At 33.9% G+C, this 14131-nt stretch overlaps 1 protein-coding gene across 1 annotated transcript in view; it reads left to right on the top strand.

The window, feature by feature from the left end:
* Positions 1 to 14131, top strand: part of LOC143252614 (calcitonin gene-related peptide type 1 receptor-like) — a 150553-nt gene that overhangs the window by 123176 nt on the left and 13246 nt on the right. The window contains exons 9-13 of the mRNA XM_076505017.1: positions 2510 to 2570; positions 5277 to 5343; positions 7653 to 7738; positions 9178 to 9316; positions 12422 to 12463. Coding sequence (XP_076361132.1) covers positions 2510 to 2570; positions 5277 to 5343; positions 7653 to 7738; positions 9178 to 9316; positions 12422 to 12463 — 395 coding nt within the window. The remainder of the gene's footprint in view (positions 1 to 2509; positions 2571 to 5276; positions 5344 to 7652; positions 7739 to 9177; positions 9317 to 12421; positions 12464 to 14131) is intronic.

The following is a 14131-nucleotide window of genomic DNA, read 5'->3' as shown; positions in this document are numbered from 1 at the left end:
ATGTTCTAAGTCGCACATTCGTATGAGTTCTGGTTCTTTAAGATACATTTGCCTGTCATTTCTGGGACTTTAAGATACGTTTTACTTTAAATTGCGATATTTTTAACGCTTACTTTCATGTAAGTTCTGCTGTTTTTAACATATAGTTAACATATAGGATAGTTAACTAGTGTTAAAAATACGTACGCGTCTTCAGATAAATAGTGACACGAGCAGATAATACGTGTAACATTTGAGTGGTCTCAAGAATACAGTTGATTGGAAATCAATATCAACAGACACCGGATTCTGAAGGTTGTTTTACGTATACGAGGTTCTATACGAAATCGTTAGGTGTCGTGTTACCTGCCGGGTGAAATGTCATCCCTTTCAGCGACTTAAAGCGGCTCTTATCTCTTGTAGCTAGTTCACTTACATTTCATTGCTTTGATTTTACCGGCTTCATGTTTGTTATAAATATTCCATCAATTCTCTGGGCTGCTTAATACACCCTTTGATGGTTTCCGTTATTCAAAATACAAGTATCAAATAATTGTTGCTCATAAAGATAATGATAGTTTCAAAATAGAATAATAAAGCCAGAATGATTGTTTTAAAAATCTAAGTTCTATTTTTACTTATTTTTCGTTTACAATCTGTAACGGACTGGCTGAAGTTATGGTGATAATAAAACTTCTATAGTCCTTTTCATCACACTTTAGGCATTTATGAAATAAGGTTCTCTGCGTAAATGCAATCGATAACATTGAATGTTTGTTGGGTAGTTAGGCTCGTGATTACGCATGCGCACGAATCATACATAATTATAAACTGAAAATCAAGAAACTCGGTAAAAATTTAAAATAAAAGCCACCAATCAAATTTATCAAGTGGTTTACTTTCTTAGTTTTGCAACAAAGAACTTGATTCCATCATAAATTCTCCAACAATATTTTCTTTCAGTAATATGAGTGGTTTACGACTGACCTATCAGATTGTCATGCTGTTAACTGCAATGCCTTTTCGACTTCAAACTGGACTGGCTTACCAGTGCTCTGCACACCCCGTGTATCGAAAGTCTCATCGGGTGGAAATGTGGTAAAAGCTTCTTCACTTACTTGTTTTTCGCAACTGTTTCAATCTCTGTCGTCAACGATAAAAGACCCAGCATGGCCAAGTGGTTAAAGCACTCGACTCGTAATCCGAGGTTTGAATCCTCGTTATACCAAACATGCTCGCCTCTTTCAGCCGTAGAGGAGTTATAATGTGGCAGTCAATTCCACTATTCGTTGTTAAAATAGTAGCCCAAGAGTTAGCGGTGGGTGGTGATGACTAGCTGCCTTCTCTCTAGTCTTACACTGTAGAATTAAATTTATCACAACACCGGTCGTGCCAAGAAGTTTCTGGAATATCTAAGCTCACAGCATTCAAGCCCGGCATGGCCAGGTGGCTAAGGCACTTGACTCGTAATCCGAGGGTCGCGGGTTCAAACCCCCTTAACACTAAACATATTCGCCCTTTCAGCCGTGGGGCCGTTATAAATTGCAATCAATCCCACTATTCGTTGGTGGAAGAATAACCCAAGAGTTGGCGGTGAGTGGTGATGACTAGTTATCTTCCCTCTAGTCTTACATTGCTAAATTAGGGACAACTAGCGTAGATAGCTTTCGTATAGCTTTGTGCAAAATTCAAAACAAAACAAACCACAGCATTCATGAAAGAAAACAGTAATTTAGCTTTGTTAAACGTTCAAGTAAACGAAATGGACGATGTCTATGCCACATCTGTTTACAGTCAGGAAACATTTGTTGACTTACAAAACTCGTTTCGATACTTTCATACCAGACTTCTTCAAATGAACCTTGTTCTTTATCTTCTGAAGTCTAAACAAAACGTTTAAAATATGTCCTAACTATCTTGTCTTCACACTGAAATTTCCAAAATTCATAACATGCCAGAAAATAACGGTTATTCCTTTAATTTCATAAGCTTCATCACAAGAAAGTTTCGACAAATATAATAGAACCTACCGAGAAATCACATAGTGTCTCAAAATGTCCGCTAGTTCTTATCACTCCTTTCATGGGTAGCTTTCAGTCGTGGGGCGTTATAATGTTATGGTCAATCCCACTACTCGTTGGTAAAACCCAAGAGTAGCTCAAGAGTTGGCGGTGGGTGGTGATGACTAGTTGCCTTCCTTCTAGTCTTACACTACTAAATTAGGGACGGCTAGCGCAGATAACCCTCGTGTAGCTTTGCGCGAAATTCAAAAACAAACAAACCTTTCATGGGCAGAGAAAGTTTTAAACACAAATCCCAAAATCGAGAAAATCAAACACACTGACGTATTAAGCTAGGCCTATTATGTAAGTCACCAAATAGTTTGCTATGTTTATTGCCCTTTCTGATTTTTAAACCAATTGAAATAGTAATAAAGTGTGTAAAATATAGGAGTAAATAAGTTATTTATAATGTTGGTTTCTAAAAAAAAAAATCTACTAATGAGAAGTTTGTTTTTTCTTATTTATAGCGTTTCCTGTATTGCCAGTAAGCATATATTCCGTTATACGCAAAACCTTGGCAGACGAAAGGTATGTGAGAATGTAACACGTTACAGTGTAAGCTGCTACAAAGTATTTAGATATTTTATCAACATACGTTTGTAAGTGATGAATGACATTTCTTTTATTCACCATGATTTGAAAATTATATAATTTCTGCTCCTCCCTCCCACAGAAAAACAAAGACAAACTTGATTTCGATGTAGAGAAACGTACATTAAAGGCAATTTATAGAACTTAAATGTTCACAATAACAGAAAGCTGAGATTATATTGATTTCGGCAAATTTACACAAACAAAACAGTAGACATCTTCCTTAAAAACTATATTTTGAAATATAAAAAAGTAATCTCTTCATGGTATCCGTTGTTGTACTGGTTTTTAGCAGTATTGTTAAATAGTAGCCTTCACGTTTCAACATGCGAATGTGTGTGACGAAAAAAGTTGTTAATAATTTGCTTTTGTAGTTATTGAATTATTTTTTTTTATGATGACAAAAACTAACTGTAACCGGAACTGACAGTGTATGATATATTTCAATAAATCCAGTTTTTTATTGATATTTTTTCTTTGCTTTGAGCTTTATATGAAATCTTAATTTTAACATATCATGAAGAAATAAAACTAATTCAAAATGTTAACTGGTATCAGAATTTTGTTTATAAAACGTGCATTATTATTATAAATTACTTAATACTGTACATCTTACGTAGTCTATATTTATTAATCCTTTTGATTCTATCTGGAATAATTAACACTATATCATGTGGCTAATTGATATATTGTTTTATGGGAAGTGGAATATAAAAGATTCGTAACGTCATGTTTACAACATAATGATAAAACTTGTCAGTGCGATCCAAAACGATGTCTCCACTTTGCTTGGAACACAGAGTGAAAGCTTACTAATAGAGAGATGTCTGTCTCCATTCTTTCTTCTCAGAAGCAAATGAAGTCTACAGATATGTATAGAGATGTATCTATATAAGCGTTTCTGATACAAGAGGGTCTGGCATGGCCAAGCGCGTAAGGCGTGCGACTCGTAATCTGAGGGTCGCGGGTTCGCGCCCGCGTCGCGCCAAACATGCTCGCCCTCCCAACCGTGGGGGCGTTATAAGTGACGGTCAATCCCACTATTCGTTGGTAAAAGAGTAGCCCAAGAGCTGATGGTGGGTGGTGATGACTAGCTGTCTTCCCTCTAGTCTTACACTGCAAAATTAGAGACGGTTAACACAGATAGCCCTCGAGTAGCTTTGTGCGAAATTCCAAAAACCAAACCAAACCAACTGATACAAGAGGATGATGTTTGCTAGTAGATCTGGAGAAATATCTTTGTACGTGTTTCTAAGACAACACGCGACGAAGTTTGCTGGTAGATATGGAGAAATATCTCTGTACGTGTTTCTAAGACAACACGCTGACGAAGTTTGCTAGTTGGTCTGGAGAAATATCTCTGTACGTGTTTCTAATACAACACGAGGGCGAAGTTTGCATAGTAGATTTGGAGAAATATCTCTGTACATGTTTCTAAAACGACAGGCGGACGAAGTTTGCGAGTAGGTCTGGAGAGATATCTCTGTACGTGTTTCTAACACAACACGCGGGCGAAGTTTACTAGTTGATTTGGAGAAATATCTCTGTACATGTTTCTAAGATAACACGCAAAGTTTACCGATAGATCTGTATTCTTGCATCTGACGCACACACACACATTCAAACCTTACCAGTGAGACTTGGTGTAATGGGTCTTTACTTTCAATACATACAGACAAAGACATGTAGGACAAGGAGAAATACAGCTTTTAACACACAAACGAAACTTATTAGCAGGATCTGGAGAGGCGTTCCTCTTCTTGTTTTTGAAACACAGACGAAGATTACCAGTAGAACCTGGAAATATTGTCTCTGTTCTTACTTCTAACACAAACACAAGACTTGTCAGATATATCTAACCCAATTTTTTAACACACACAAGGCTTACCATATGGGTCTGATCTACTCTTCTTTCGTACAGACAAAGTTTACCAGTAGGGGCTATCCAGAAATGTGTGGTTATTTTGGTGATGCAGTAAGGAATAATTTCTAAATGGAACTATAATTAATGTTTTATTACAAAAGTGTCACTCATACCAGAGGTAACAGCAACTGGACAATTAATAAAGTACTGTATATAAAGAAAAAGACAATAATAAAAAACACGGAGTTACTAGCGCAATCTAACAAAAAACATCCATCAATAAATATCACTAGAGTGAACTTTGTCGACAGTAGCTCCATATTAAGTCACCAACGAGATATGATGAGATTCTTAAGGGCTCTCTTTAACCCTATAATGAAATGTATACCTAAGGTCTGGAAGTACGTATTAAGTAGTATATACAGTAAATCCTGTGGTTTCGGAAGGACGAGAAAATCTAGTAATATACGAATACGTGTCAGTGAGGTCTAGAAGTATACATTAATTTGTGTATACAGTAAATCTTGTTCATTTCGGAAGGAAAATAAATTCTAGAAATATTCGCATACTACTCAAGAGAAACGTAAAATAATTGACTGTAACGGCTGTGTATTTGTTGCATCTTGCGAATTAAGATATTGAATTTATTTTAAAATAAATAATTCAGCTACAATTAATCGTACCATACAAAGTTCGATATTAATATTGACTGACCATCCTTACGAGATCATAAAGTAAAAGAAACTTAAATAGAAGAAAACATTTTCTTGTTTTCGTAGTTGTTGGGCCATACCTGAAGAAGCGTACGAGTGGATATTGAATACACCAAATCTATTAAGTCTGTTGGTGAGTTTTTATGTGTTTTGTTAAAATGGAATCGCACTTTAAATTAAAACAACTTACAAACTTGTTCGGATGTTACTGAAAGATCTTCTTTAAAGGTATTTCTTTCAGTATTGCTTAAAGTAACCTTTGAATATCGTTTTAAATGTTAGATTATCAGAGTATTATTCTACTAAGTAATTATTGCCATCTCGTAAACAGTATTTATTTCCTTTTCAATGGTTAACCAGTTATCGTTAAGATTAATCCTGCAGATTTTTAACAACCACCATGAGCACGTGAGCAAAGACAATTCAAACTCGATCAATGCAACGAAAACCAGATATATAAAAAAAAATTGGCTGCACTAAGTTCCTCCGGTTATTTTGGATGAATTTGAGCCGTACATTAGTAACTTTTATGAAACTGTACTGTACAGTTGGCTGCACTAAGTTCCTCCGGTTATTATGAATGAATTTGAGCCGTACATTAGTAACGTTTATGAAACTGTACTGTACAATTGGCTGCACTAAGTTCCTCCGGTTATTATGAATGAATCTGAGCCGTACATTAGTAACGTTTATGAAACTGTACTGTACAATTGGCTTCACTAAGTTCCTCCGGTTATTATGAATAAATCTGAGCCGTACATTAGTAACGTTTATGAAACTATACTGTACAATTGACTGCACTAAGTTCCTCCGGTTATTATGAATGAATCTGAGCCGTACATTAGTAACGTTTATGAAACTGTACTGTACAATTGGCTGCACTAAGTTCCTCCGAATATTATGGATGAATTTGAGCTGTACATTAGTGACGTTTATGAAACTGTACTGTACAATTGGCTGCACTAAGTTCCTCCGGATATTATGGATGAATTTGAGCCGTACATTAGTAACGTTTATGAAACTGTATTGTACAATTGGCTGCACTAAGTTCCTCCGAATATTATGGATGAATTTGAGCCGTACATTAGTAACGTTTATAAAACTGTACTGTACAATTGGCTGCACTAAGTTCCTCCGGTTATTATGGATGAATTTGAGCCGTACATTAGTAACGTACAATTAGCGAACAAGTTATGCAATAAACATGGAATGGTTTCAACAGTTGTTGTTTGTTTTTTTTCAGTAAGAACAATATCTAAATAGATACTTGATTAACGTGAGTAAAATTATTCGTCATCAAGTAATCATTCTATGATAATTTCATTGTTAAAAATATGAGCTAGACTTTTTGAATAGAACCAGACAAAAATCGTTTGTTAATTCACATTTCGGTTTGATTTGAATTTCCCTCAAAGCTACATAAGGGCTATCTACGCTAGTCATCCCTAGTTTGGGGTCGCAGGTTCGAATCTCCGTCACACCAAACATGCTCCCCCTGGGGAGCGTTATAACTTAATGGTCAATCTCAGTATTCGTTGGTAAACGACTAGCCCAAAAGTTGGCGAAGGATGGTGATGACTATCTACCTTCCCTCTTATCTTTACTGCTAAATTATGGACAGCACAGATAATCCTCGTATAATTAACTTTGCGAGAAATTAACATCAAGCAAACAAACCGTTATCTACATCGTGTGATTCATTTTTGTAATTTTTCTCCTCTCAAATGAAATAATTTTGCTCCAACATCTCTAGACAGTTCAAAACTCGATAAATGGTCTTAATGTATGTAATCATTCCAACTAAGGTATTTTAGTTTATAATTTAATTTTTAGTTTATTGTCTTAACATATTTGTCTTTCTCTGTTGCTTATTGCTGCTCGAATTTCAAAAGTTTTTTCTGGTTTTTACATTAAACCTTTCTTCTTTTTGCTGATTACAAAGTAGGCCTAAAGAGAGGCATAAACAATTTAAGTGATTATGAGTGGGATAATTCTGTAGACTGTTTCATCGGCTGTGTTATCTTTGTCTCTTCAAACCGAATGGTTATCTTCTTCCTGTACAAAACACATGTTGTTTCTTGTGTTTAGTTCCGGCAGCTTTTAAAACGTTTGATTGTTTTTAATCAATATCGAAGACAGAATTATCTTTATAACAACAAATAGATTAAAATATATGAAAACAAGTATAATGTTTGCAAATTACCTTTTGGGCCATAAAATATTTTTATATGATTAATAATATTCGTGTACTGAAAAACGTGACAATAGTCTTGCATAATTAGTCCTGATATATTAAAACGTATTTCCTAATCAACTTTAACTACGTATGAAAAATATGACTATAAACAAGTTAATAATGAAAACATTGTCAATACAGAGTATTTGATAAGTAATTATGTACTATTATAAATAGTATTATTAAAAAACAACACATTTTTCTAGTTAAACCTGGCCTTTCTCTGTAATATTATCCGGGTCCTTGTGACAAAATTGCGAGCACCACACACTAACGAACCAAGCCAGTTCAGGTAAGGGAAATAAATTGACTTTACATCAATAAGACTAAACCTCATAACCAGATTGTAGGACTTATACAGTTTTAATATTACTTACTCGAATATTTTCGATACGCACTCCATAAAACATAATTCTCTGTTATCCTTTAGTAAGTAGTATATCATCCAGGCAGGATATCAACAATAACACATAATGCACCAGTTATCCTTTAGTAAGTATCGTATCACCCCAGGCACATTATCAGCAATAAAACATATTACACCGGTTATCCTTTAGTAAGTAGTATATCACCCAGGCGAGGTGTCAACAATAACACATAACACACCTGCTAGCCTTTAATAATTAGTGTATCACCCAGGCGTAATATTAATAATAACACATAATACACTGGCTAGTAAGTAGTGTGGTATACAAACAGAACATGAACAGCAACCACTCATATATCGATTAGCTAAGAACAACATGTTGACTCCAACGGTAGCGAAATGTAAAAAAATCAAGTAGATAATTTGAGGGCAAATTTGATTCTATTAATTTCAAGTAAACTGGATCTTATCTACTGCATAATAACATCAAAAGTGAGCAACTAAACCTTATTTTTATTTTATTGTTTTTCCTTGTAATCACGGGTCCTTCACGAATTTTATTTCAATTATCTATAGTTTCATTTTTTATAAAAGGTTTATAGTAGCTAGCTGTGGCAACCTTTGCCAAGGTAGTTTGGCATTATCTTTTTTTTTTTTTTAGTTTCTGATATCGAGCGTTATATAGTATTTATAACTGCCTGTCGCTGTTTCTTTAACTTAAACTTATTTTGATTGATAAAAAGTCTTTTATCTCTCTCTCTCTGCATCGACGGCTTATTTCGGATAAAAAGTAAGAGCATGTTTACAACGTGAAGAATAAAAATAAAATTAAATTTGAAAGTTTATTACATGTTATGTCTACATATAATTTTATTTTCAACAACTTATTTCGTTTGTGTTTTATTAAATCCAATAGCTTAAAAGTTTGTAGTTAAGGTCGGTCAATAGACATTATAAGGTTGTAGACATTATAACATTATTGCACAAAAGGAAACGTTTAATAATAAGATATTTTAAAACATTAACATGATTATGAAGACTGTTTAGTAATTTAACCTTTGTTAAAATAGTGTTTTAGCTGGAAATATTTGTTGTTACGATTTCTGAGGAATTGAAACTACTATAATTCATGGTGTTTACTTTCAGCAAATAAAGTAGCTACAGTCTGACATTTTTGATAGGATTTTAAAAAAAATCTACATTTTTATTAAGATTACTTTGAGGTTCGGTATTTGCCAGTAAAGAATATTAAGGGGTGATGTACGAGTCCCGGTATATATTAAAAAGCACTATAGTCTATCGGTGCGAGTTGATAATATGTTTGGTTTATCGTTTGGCTCTAATGTGTATATATGGTTTCACAGGAAAACAGTCCGTGCTACGTTGGTTCTGATCCCTTTGTTTGGTCTCCACTTTACACTAGTAATCTATAGGCCCGCTGGAGGGAGCTGTGGCTGGATCGAGGCATATTTCTACTTCAGTTATGCCATGGACGGTTTACAGGTAAGAAAGCACAAGTGTAAATTATATCGTTATTTCTGACGAGAAATTTCGTCAGATTTGATTTGGTGGAGTTACAATGAATAAGTTTCGAGTTTCTTAGATTAAGCAAAATCTACAACGAGTGATGCAGGAAATGCCAAGTGTGATACACGACAACGAATATTAAATCACTGGATTAGTTGAAATGGCTTAATTAAGTTGTCTAAGTTTGAATACATTGTACTAAAGAGCATTGATCGTGATATTTTAGCCACTTCAAATACACTCTGAGTAAATTAACGTACGTTTAAATAGTTTTAATCAAATAACTGTAGTAAATGGCAGTACTTTACTTCATGAAAAGAACAAATAAAACATATATCAGTCACTTTAGAAAGCATTGAAGACTTGTAAGATCAAATAAAACCTATGATATACATGAAATAATAGCCTTAAATTGTTAATTTAAGTCTTTTTAAATGTTCTTCAAAAACTTATGCTAAGATGCGTGCAGGGTGAACAATGAGTCGTTGTAAATTACTAAGCTACAAAATAAGTTATATGTGCACTTCTCACTGCACCTTATGGGTTATGTGTGCACTTCTCACTGCAGTTTATGAAGCCTCGTGTTTGACGTTATAAACCAAGATATTTACCGTCTCACCATTGGAACAGGCCCGGCATGGCCAGGTGTGTTAAGACTTCGACTCGTAATCCGAGGATCGCGGGTTCGAATCCTCATCGCAACAAACACGCTTGCCCTTTCAGCCGTGAGGGCGTTATAATGTGACGGTCAATCCCACAATTCATTGGTAAAAGAGTAGCCCAAGAGTTGGTGGTGGATGGTGATGACTAGCTGCCTTCCCTCTCGTCTTACGCTACTAAATGAGGGAAGGCTAGCTCAGATAGCCTTCGTGTAGCTTTGCGCGAAATTCAAAAAACAAAACAAAAACAAACCAATGTAGCGGAGCAATAAATCGTTTATTGCAAATTATTGTAATCTGGTTGTGAGGGCGCTCGAATCGTCACCGAATCTACTCGTCCTATCAGCCGTGGAAGCTTTATAACGTGATGGTCAATTATGCGATATTGACTATCTTCGTTCTAATCTGTTGCTGCTAAACCAGAGAGAGCTAGTGCGCGAAATTCAAGTCAAACGAGTCAAACTATAGGGCGATTAGCCTGAGGCGTATGCATGTTTGATAAACGATACATCAGCTTATTTACCCAATAACTTTATAAGTTGACCTTAGGTTTCATTCGCTGTTTTAAATTTTAATTTAAGAGTCGTTTATCTAAATTATTTGTGTCTCTAGTTGCTTGGGTCTTCTCGACGTTATTGGTTATATCCCCTAATAAGATACAAGTACCATCAACGTTATAAGTAATCTCACTCATTTCTGATGGGATAATTTTGTGTCTTTCACATAAAATGAATGATTATACCCTCTTTCATCGATTCTTCTTTGCATTGAAGGTTGTGTTAGGCCACACTGAGGGTTGTGTCAGGTTAACAAAAATCATAAATACATTACTCAGTAAAATGTAACTCGTGAATCCCAGAGACAGCGTAGTGCATAAAAAAGAAATAGATAATTTTAGGGTAAATGTTCATTTTCTTAATTTCAACCGAACTAAATTATATCTACACGTATTTTATACTGTGGTTGGAGTGCGTCAGACTAAGGTAGACTATGGATTATGCTGAAATTTAAAGTTCGGTTAGGCTGTGGCTTGTATCACATTATGTGGAACATAACACTTTATATATGTGAGTGTGTGTGTGTATGTGTGTGAATATATAGTATAGCGAAAATAGTTTGAATTCACATTCATATAAGAAATCATTTTTTTAAAGCGAAGTTTCAGATTTGCATTGCAATAAAGTTTCGCGAAGAAAACAAATGTGAAAGAGAAACAAATAATGCGTTAACTCACCGTAGACGACAAAACGTTTATCATAATCAGCTGAAAAACGTAGTTTTGGTCACATCATGTTTTGGTCACAACTTTAGTTGGGGAAGTCGATTCTGCTTAACTATTGTTAATAAAACTGACCTAATCTGTGCAATTCCAATCGCAGAACAAGTAACAAAAGCGATCTTGACAGTTAGATCAGTATCAACAGATACTGTATAATGAATGAGTATTATCACGTACTATTATTTTATTTTGGATGAGTTTCAGATTTATTACGTTATGCACGTTACTTATTACTATCTCAAATAACCGGGAATTTGAATTTGAGCTTAATAATTAATTAAATATTAATATTTATAAAATTTATATAATTTGCCAACAAGATTGATACACATATTTTTAACACAATAATATTTTAATATAGAAAAATAAAATCAATACAGTTTATATAAATAGTAATTACAAATGATGGTTTATATACAACAGTTTTACAAACTCGCAGGCAACACTGAGTCTTATATCCGGTCTAGAAGTAAATATTTTATCGACTTTTCTACAAAATATTAAGATTTTCAATCATAAGAAGTCCTATTCTGCAGTAACCATATTTTTAACTATAAGTTCAACAGTCAAGTTACTTATTTTTATTAATATCATTTTATGGCAAGCAAAAGTAGAAGAATAGAATGTAGTTCAATTAACCACTTATTTTTCCTTTTTTTGAGTCAACTCGTTCTTAATCAATGTGTATGTTTCACAAAATAGCTTTTGTTAGATTATTAGTGTTGTCAGTAGAAAATTTAAGTAAAACTCAATTTAATTTTAATTTTAGTGAATTATATTTACTGGCTATGAAAAGAAAAGTATTCCAGAATAGCTCGATGGAAAGTTCGTAAAATATTTAAAACTCAGAACTAGTGCCTAAAGAATTATCAGTGATTGATTATTTCAATGCGAGTAGATTAATTCTTTTGCTTAAAATTAGGATAATATTTTCGGTTCTCGAGTTATCGAACGTGAGAGTGAGGAGCCAGAAAGTTTGCTGTGTAATTTAATATTGATTAACCCTTGAACTCGAGGCCTGGCTATAACTGTGAATATAGAATTTAACAAAACTTTCTTTCTTTCATTAAAGAGCAACTTAAATCAACTATTTTTTAAGCCAACTTGTAAGTATTCTAATAAATAAATCTTGTCTTTCTTTAGGGATGTTTAGTAGCCCTGATATTTTGCTACTTGAATGGAGAGGTAAGGTATTATAATTTACCAAAACTTTTGGAATTTCAATAATAAAACTTACCTTTAGCTAGATAAATATGATATGATTTTTTTTTAGATTCTACCTTAATTAAACGTATGAATTTTTTAGCAATATGGAAACTTAGAAGTAAAAATATTCAGCTTCTTGTCTCACAATGGGACAGCTGTAAGTCTACAGACTTAAAACGATAAAATTCTGGGTTCAGTTCTCAGTGGTGAATACAGTAGATAGCCATTTGTGACATCTGCTGGTGATTTGAACAAACTCCTCTCTTTTTTTATTATTTTATTATCAGATCAAAGACGAAACAGTAAATTATATGGGCATTTATGGATTCTTGGTAGATCTTTAATATTATGTGCCAAGTGCCAAATCATATTTTTCATGCAAAGTTTAACATCCCTCTTCCAAAGCATTACAGGATAATTAATTGTAATTAATAGTTTATCTGGATTGTTTATATTTGCACTTGATAATGTCATATCGAAAATGAAACAATGTGTTCAAAAATTAATTTTCAGTTACACATTTAAAACGTTTTTAGTGTCATCGACAGAGTCCGTGAATTCTTCGTGTTACATGGCCTCAGACATCGCATCAGGGAGAACAACTGATGTAATTCTAGGACAAACGTTTGTCAATGTGTTTGTCTAAGTTGGGGAAGCCCTCAAATAATCTTACGCGAAATTCAATAAGCAAACAAACAAACACATCTTTCCTTTAATTGATATTACTCCTCAAAACGTGCTCAGATGTTTGTAACACCCAGAATATGATATAAGTTACTTGTCATATACACTATTCATTGGCGGAACTTTTGCAGTAAAACTTAAGAGTTAATTTATGCATTTTATAATCTTATACACATAAAGTATGGTTTAAAATGAATTACTTATATGAATGCTTTGTGACTTACATATGTCTATATTAATATTTATACTGTAAACGTCCCTTGGAGGGATGAGCAGTCAGTTTCCGAGCTAAGAGTGTGTGAATCCAGAATTCGATTCCATGCACTGGACAGAGCACAGTTAACTCATTTTATTACTTTGCGCTAAAAACTGCTGCCAACAGCTGTAACTGAATTAATAAAACATTATAGGGTTTTATAATGTATATGAAAGAATTAACTGATGATTTCATATTTATGGAAGAAGACGTTGATAAAATATTATTTTATAATATCATCATTGTTTTCTGATGTTATAATCAATTTTCGTGGAAGACACTATCGGAACTGTGTTTTTGTTTTGGTTCAAAGCTAAACAGTGGGCTCTGTTCTTTGTCCATCTCGAGAAATCGAACACCCGATTTTAGATTTGTTAGTTCGTAAATTTACTGTTGACTCCTGAGAGACAACATTATCAGGACATTTTTTATGCTATAATTTTCGTTAAATCACGATGGTTTCTGTTGTTGTTTCTTATTAAGCACAAAAAGCTATATTTTTTTTATCCATTTCAGGTATCAAAACCCGGTTTCTAGCAGTATATGCCCACAGACGTACTGCTTTGCCACTGAGGAGGAAGGCTCCTTGTATCAGATAATATTATTTCAATTTATACCAGACTTTACAACACTAGAAACCTAGTTTTGATACCTGTAATGGGTAGAGCGCAAATAGCTCATTGTGTAGCTTTGTGATTAACTTCAAA

The sequence above is a fragment of the Tachypleus tridentatus genome, chromosome 6 (assembly GCF_004210375.1).
Source record: "Tachypleus tridentatus isolate NWPU-2018 chromosome 6, ASM421037v1, whole genome shotgun sequence".
NCBI classification, from domain to species: Eukaryota; Metazoa; Arthropoda; class Merostomata; order Xiphosura; family Limulidae; genus Tachypleus; species Tachypleus tridentatus.
The sequence above is the reverse complement of the archived record's forward strand: the minus strand, read 5'-3'. Positions and strand labels throughout refer to the sequence as shown.